Source organism: Hydra vulgaris, chromosome 11, assembly GCF_038396675.1.
Source record: "Hydra vulgaris chromosome 11, alternate assembly HydraT2T_AEP".
Classification (NCBI taxonomy): domain Eukaryota; kingdom Metazoa; phylum Cnidaria; class Hydrozoa; order Anthoathecata; family Hydridae; genus Hydra; species Hydra vulgaris.
Window position 1 is genome coordinate 30354076 of NC_088930.1, and position 7746 is coordinate 30361821.

General features: G+C 25.2%; 1 protein-coding gene across 1 annotated transcript; it reads right to left on the reverse strand.

Annotated features, from left to right (window-relative positions):
* Positions 1-293: 293 nt before the first annotated feature.
* LOC105847297 (chromosome partition protein Smc) lies at positions 294-4491 on the reverse strand. The gene is made up of 3 exons (XM_065810726.1): positions 4269-4491; positions 3897-4040; positions 294-1203 (listed from the first exon to the last, which is right to left on the reverse strand). The coding sequence occupies exons 1-3, from the start codon at positions 4347-4349 to the stop codon at positions 391-393; spliced, it is 1038 nt and encodes a 345-aa protein (XP_065666798.1). The 5' UTR covers positions 4350-4491; the 3' UTR covers positions 294-390.
* Between the last annotated feature and the right edge of the window lie 3255 nt (positions 4492-7746).

Consider the following 7746-nt stretch of genomic DNA (forward strand, 5'->3'; position numbering starts at 1 on the left):
GCAGTAAAATTGATTATTTGATTATGTGAGGCAAGATGCATTAGAAGTACTTCTTTACTCGTTGTTGGTAAAAGCTATTAAATGAAAGATATTTCTAATAAAATTAAATGAATCAGAAAGTTAATTGAATGAAAAAATAATTTAATGTAGTTATCAAAATAAATAAATTAATGTAATAAATTAATAAATTCTTCAGGCCTCGTTCCAAACCTGAACATGCGCGTAAAAGAAAATCTAGGAGCGATGTGAAATCAAAAAAAGCTAAATTTTAAATTGTATTTAATGCTAACAAAATAAGAAACTTTTGGTATGTATAAAATATGACGCAATGCTTTCAAGTCAGAAAATTCTTCAAGCTGATAGTTTTAAAAATTTTTCTAATTTTTATGTCTATTTCCATAACGGTTTTGGAGACTTTTTAATTTCTGCAGAAAGTTTCTGATTGGTTTCTTTCATTTTGGTTATTGCTAGTTCTTTATTTTTAATTTCTTTAATGTTTTCATTTGCAATACGTTCTTTTTCTTCTAAAGTTTTTTCTTCTCTTAACTTTAGCTGCACAATAGAACTTTTACATTTTTCATTTTCTTTCTGATGCTCAAGAAGCTTTGACTGCAAAGCATTTACATGATTTAACAACTCCAATTTTTCATTCTCTTTAACAGCTAACTCTGTGACTTTTTCTTCTAAGTGTTTGCATTCATCTAATGATTGTTTGTAGAGATGTTCAGCAGTGCATGTTTTCTCAGCTAAAAGCATACTCCGTTTCTCGTTGTTTAGTAATAATAACGTTAACTCTTCGTCTTTTTCTTTAAGAAAACCTTTTAACTGTTCGCTTTTAAAGTTCAAACTGTTTCTAACTATTCCATACTTTTCTTTAGTTTTTTCAATTTTAGATTGTTCACAAACAATATCTTTTTTAAGCTGGTCGTTCTCTTTTACCAGATTAGCAATAATTTTTTTTTTCTCGTTTATTCTTGCGTTGATATTTTCCAAATGTTTTTCTTTTGACTCGAAGACTTCTTGTAAAACATCGCTCTCATTAAGAATTTTTTGAAGATCGTCTTTTAAAATAGTTGTTATTTTTTTTAGTTCGTTTTCGTGAGTTTTTGGAACAATAATATATTGTATGCCATTTTCATCTTCAATTACTTCACCGTTGCTGACTTTTCCAAGAAGTTTATCGTGGGCATACGATAGTCTTTTCTAGAAACAATTTTAAAGATTAAATTATTAAATATATTATATAAATATAAATACTTAAAAATAAAAGTCTCGAAGTTAAAAAAAAAACTTTTTATTTTGAATGTTGAAATAATGAGACAATGAAACTTTAAATATATACATATATATATTTTTTTTTTTTTTAGTTTTTATTTATTATATTTCCATAATATAGTTTACATAGTTTATATTTTTATCTTTATAACTTGTTTGTGGTGAAAATGTTTACTTGCAGAACTTGTGTGTCTTTACTTAGAAAGTTGTTTTTCGAGTTTTTATATCCGGTTATAATTTTGTTCAAACTCACAATTATTTTTAGTTGTTAAACATCCAAATCTTCAGTTTTTTAAGAAATTATTAATCTTTTCTCCTTTCATCGTAATGTTCGTTTTTCAGTTTTAATAAAATAACACTTCATTTTTCTTCTATTCTTTTTCTTCTTCTTCTTCTTCTTCTTCTTCTTCTTCTTCTTCTTCTTCTTCTTCTTCTTCTTCTTCTTCTTCTTCTTCTTCTTCTTCTTCTTCTTCTTTTCTTCTTCTTCTTCTTCTTCTTCTTCTTCTTCTTCTTCTTTTCTTCTTCTTCTTCTTCTTCTTTTCTTCTTCTTCTTCTTCTTCTTCTTCTTTTAAATCGTCTCAAGTTCTTGATAATCAATAAAGACGTAGATACTAAGAAATTGTTGTTTTGACCAATGTGTTCAGGTCTGATAAATTTTTTTTTTAGTTTTTAATTTTATTGTTTGTATGTAAACACATATATAAATACACACACTTACACACATACATATATATACACACATACATACATACATACATACATACATACATACATACATACATACATACATACATACATACATACATACATACATACATACATACATACATACATACATACATACATACATACATACATACATACATACATACATACATACATACATACATACATACATACATACATACATACATACATACATACATACATACATACATACATACATACATACATACATACATTTTGTATGTATAAATTGTCCTCTTATTTTTTAATATAAAGTTTTACATTTACAAATATTGGAATTTTTATACTTTTAATAAATTATAATAGAGAATATAATCACCACATCAATAAGATTAAAAATAAAATAACAAAAAAAAAGTTTAAATAAAAACTTGGTATCTGATAATAGATCTAATGATCTTGTCGCCAGAACCATAAATCGTTATAATAAAATATAACTTAAGCTATTAATAAATATAAACAAATAAAAATGACAATACAAAAACAAAAGAGCGTATTTATATAAATTTCTTATTTTTAAAAGTATTTCAAAATGTTGTCATTAAAAAGAATGAATTCTTTTAATTTCTTTTTAAAGACTGGGAAAGTAATTGATAAATCAAAACTAGGTAAAATGATTTTGTTCCAGAGATTTGGTGCACGATAAGCTATACAGAACTGATTGAATTTTGTTCGACAAAAGGGTTCATAGAGTGAGTTATCATTTCGTAGTGTATACTTATTTTTTGTTTTTAAGGTAATAAAATCTTTTAAAATGTGTAATGACGGATTGATTTTACATTAAAACATAAAACATAATACTTTATATACATTCACTTATATATATATATATATATATATATATATATATATATTATATATATATATATATATATATATATATATATATATATATATATATATATATATATATATATATATATATAAATGAAATAGTCAATCAATCTGCCAAGGGCTTCAGTACATACATTGACTCATCTATAAATGCTATAGTAGATACATATCTGCATGCATTAATATTTTTTTTAGGGATCCCGAAGATCATTGAACATTTAGCGAGTCCCTAATATTATTATATGAGTTTTTTAAAGTTATTTAATGTTGGGTCTTAAATAAAACGAAACTATATGTTATCATACAAAAGTTATACGAAATTATAATTTCAAAAATTATAATTGTGTTTCGAAAAACTGTTAAAGAAGTAAAAAAATATCGATAGTATTAGGGACTCGTTAAACATTATATTATATATTATACACTCGTTAAAAAGTCTTGGGGGACCCCTAAAATTATTTTTTATTCAAAAGTTTTTAAATCCAACATTGTTTTATGTTTTAACATTTTGTCGCAAAATTATTATATAAAACACAATGGGGTTGCGAGCATATTTTTCCGAAAATGTTGTTTTTTTGGACACCCATAAAAGTTTTTTTTTTTTTTTTTGCGCAAAAGGCACTGACTATATTTGACAGTTAGACATTTTGGTCATTAATACTATTGAAAATAAATAATTAACAACATTAAAAAAATTTATAATTAAAAAATTAAACAAAGATCACAGTTTTACTGATCTTCTAAAATAATTTATAATTAATTAGTTGTGGATCTTAAACTATGAAGACCTGTTTTCTTGAAACTTTAAAATATGGACATGTGTCTTTAGTGCTTTAAACCATTGAATCTATATTAAAGATCAGTTTCCATTCATCCTTTTTCTACGGAAACGGAAATAATCACGTGAGCTTGCGTAGTATAAATTTTGATTTATCCTAAGCAAGACTACTCATGCTCGCGTGATTATTTTTTCTCTTCCCTTTCCCGTTCTATAAAAAAATGATGAATGTAAACTGACCTTTATACGTAAGTTTTCTTACCTTGGATACCACAAGCTGCGCCTGTAACTCCTGAACGGTTTTTGTTAAGAACCTTATTTCTCGCTTTTGATCAAGATTCTGGAAATGAAGTTTGTACTCACTATCAACATCTGTTTCCGTTGATACAATCGATTTTATTATTCTCTACGATTAAATTATTTTAAATATCTTTAATTTAACTCATTACGAAATTATGTCTAATTAAACTTTCAGTTTAAAAAGCAAAAATAAAACATTAAAAAAAAAAAAGTTAATAAAATTTTGTCGCAAAAATTCACTTGTAATTTAATAATTATTATTTTAATGTTTTCGGTACGTAAAAGAGCCTATAAACTAGTTTGTATCAAATTAAAAACCTTTATTAAAAGCTACCTCTTTAGACTTTATAGCCATTTCTTGTTTTAATTTTTCGTTTTGAGTAATGATTCCTTTCCATTTTAAATTTTCAGACATGTTTCTGGTAAATTTTGTTTAGATTTTTCCCTTTCCTACTTTCTTTTTTTTTTCTTTTTTTTCCGTTCTTGCCTTTCTAACGTTTTATAAAATAATGTTGTTTTTTTCTACGCAAACTGTGTTGTAAAATCACAATTTTTAGAGTTTTATTCATAAAAATAAATTTTTGCTATCAATAAAATTTTAAAACAAATCTGCTATGTCAATAAAAAATTTATTGTTTTTTCACATTAAAGGAATTTTTCAATTGTGGGATTTTTTCAAAAGCAAACGCCTTAGAACAAAATTATTGCAAATGGGAGCGTTAATTTAATCCCTCAGTTTTTTCATTAACAACGCGCAAAACTTCAGATAAATTTTGTAATTGGAGAAGACAGCACAATTAATCTGTCGTAAAAATATAATACAAGTTCTATATTAAACTATTTAATCAAAATTTTGTACTATAACAGAGTAAATTTATATAAAAAGATAATGTAATCAAATATTTTTAAAGTTTTTATTTAAATAAAAAGAGTTTAGAAAAACTTAGCGTCACGAGTTGTAAATATACTCATATTTTTGCAAATTTTTATTATCTCCATAAGGGCAAATTTACTACCACAATAAGGGTAAATTTACAACAATCATAAAGATAAATTTTTAATACCACATTAAAATTAAAATTTACTTCCACCATAAAGATAAATTTTTACTACCACCATAAGAATAAATTTTTACTTCCATAAGGTTAATTTTACTGCAAATAACCATAAAGTCTCTACTGCCGTCTTAAAGGTAAATTTATTACCACTATAAGGGTAAATTTACTACCTTTATAAGGGTAAGTTTACTACCGCCATAAGGGTAAATTTGATTGCCAAAATATCTTTGCTAAATAAAATTTTAATCCCATTTATAAGTTTTGTACTAAGCTAAAAAGAAAAGATTTTTCAAACGCTATTTGTCTTTAAAAATACGCTTGAGGGATTTGAATTTAAGGGCTTTAGGAAGATAACAATTATAATGCGGAACCTGATTTAATTCTAATATATGGAATATATCAAAGTTTTACATTATTGTTTTTATACATATTACTTTGTTGGGAGTCTATTGAACGTCTATTCAACGTCTATTCAACGTCTATTCAACGTCTATTTAACGTTTTATTGACGTCACAAGTCTGTAAAACGCCCTTAAGACGTCCAGCGGACGTTCTGTGCCCGCTGGATTAATTTTTATTTTTAACAAAACCTTCATTTGTATTTCTCTTCTTTTTAAATATTTGTATAAAGGTTAATCTTTATTACAATTGTAATACAGAAAGAAAAAAAAAATTAAAATCCTGATTGGTATCATTACATTATCAGTATCATTACTTCCAATCAAAGTTGTACTTATTGGTTTATGCATATTAACGCCATAAAAAAGCTTTTTATTGAAATACTTCAATAAAAAAAAATTAAATCATTCATGCTTATTTCTTATGCCCGCTAATGAAATTGCTGAAATTATTTTAAAAATTAAATAAATAAACTAAAAATCTCATTTGCTATTTTAAAAATGAAGAATACAAATTAAAACCTTCACTTGCTAAAGATATACATCAGAAGTTTGATATAAGATGATATACGAGTGAAGAAAAGTATGCAGGTACGGAGTTAATTGTTATTATTAAACATAACTATTTAAAAAAGTTTTTTCACTCAAAAGCTTAATAAATAAAAATTAAATTGATGAGCTAAAACTTATTAAAATTGATGTTCTTATTTGATTGTGATAAGCAGCAACTTGTATGCTGACGTGATGCCATTTATTACACTATATTTGGCCAACGCAACGTCTACAACTTAACACTAATAGTGGCCTAACTTAACGTCAACTTAATCAAATGTGCACAATCCCAAAAGTTGGGTTAATTAGCAGCCAATCATGAGTCAATGCAATGCCAACATACAACAAATCATATTGCTTGGTTAGGCCAGCAATAACAAATATATTGGGCCAACTAAATTGTGTTGCAAAGAAATTACTTTATTTCAAAATTGTACTCCAAGGTTATATTTTAAGATAACCGCGGCAGTTTAAAGGTAGTTTATTTTTCTATCCACTTTTTTTTTATCAACGTCAGTAATAAAGTTTATTAACAGTTATTTCAACTACTAATTTTTCAACTTTTTTTTTGGTAAACCTAGAAACTTTTTAATAACCATTAAAAGCTGTATAATAACCTATTGGTAGCTATATTACTTTTTTAATTAATTCCATGCAATAACTTCTAATTTACAATAACATTTTTTGTTGTTATTGTTGCAAACAATGCAACGTCATTTTAATTTAATTTTTCCAGGAAATTAACTAGTTATTGCAAAAAGATAAATATCCCAAAACATCTTGATTAATTTAATTTTTATTTAAAGAACGATACTAGAAAAGATACTTTTTCTTTACGAAAAAAATTCCAGGAGGGATTTTTTTACATAAGAATTTTTCTAGTATCGTTCTTTAAATAAAAACAACTTTTTTCTTTAAAGTTTTTAAGAACCAGGAGGTTCTTAACAACAAAAACTCCGATTAAATGTAAAAAAAAAATCAAAAGAAAAAAGTTTTTAGTTTAAAAAAATTTTTAATCATAAAAATAGTCATAGTGTATTTTCACTATAAAAATAGTCATAAGTGCATCAGTGTAGGTGCACTCTCGAGTCCGTGTAGGTGCACTCTCAGCGTCTATGTCTACAAAAATAACTAACATATACACTGGGGTGTTAATTTTTGAGTTTTTTTGGAGATTTTGGTTTGTTACAGGTCCTAAAAGTTGTTACTTGCCTAAAAAATATACCTTTAAATTTCATAATAATTTTAAAATATTTAGGAAATCTTTCATTAAAAAAGAATGGGCCCAATTATTATTTTTATTAAAGTGGGTTAGCCATGCCCTAAAAGTTTTTCTTTCAATATGTTTTTTAGCTTAATTTATTTATCAAAACTTTATTAGTTTGATTTGGATAAATTTTTTGTTTTATTTTTTGAGTGAGAGTTTACTAGGTTGGTATTCCTGTGGCTATAAATTTTTTGTGTGCAAATTTTTTGGATGGGAGTTTTTAGGTGAAAACTTTTTGAGTAGGAATTTTGCAGGTAGATACTTTTCAATTGAAAAGCATTATTTTCAACAAATAAAAGAACTTTATTATACAACTTTGTTGCTTTTGCATATTTTATAAAATGAGTAATGTAACTCTAACATTATTTTAATATGTTGTTTATAAAACTTTCCTATATTTAAAATGAGTCGCGAATGTTTAAAAACATTGAAAAATAAGGAGAAAGCTATGATATCTTTACTTTTTAAATATGTTAGTAAAATTTTTAATAATTTTAATAGCTTAGTACGATTTTAGATTTCGTTGCAGACAATAAT

Bases quoted from the DNA above. Each gene is read 5' to 3' on its own strand.
- LOC105847297 (XM_065810726.1), bottom strand. From the start codon at position 4,349: ATGTCTGAAAATTTAAAATGGAAAGGAATCATTACTCAAAACGAAAAA. The intron at 4,041-4,268 runs GTAGCTTTTAAT...ATTTAATCGTAG, and splicing joins TGGCTATAAAGTCTAAAGAG to AGAATAATAAAATCGATTGT. The intron at 1,204-3,896 runs GTAAGAAAACTT...AATTGTTTCTAG, and splicing joins CGCAGCTTGTGGTATCCAAG to AAAAGACTATCGTATGCCCA.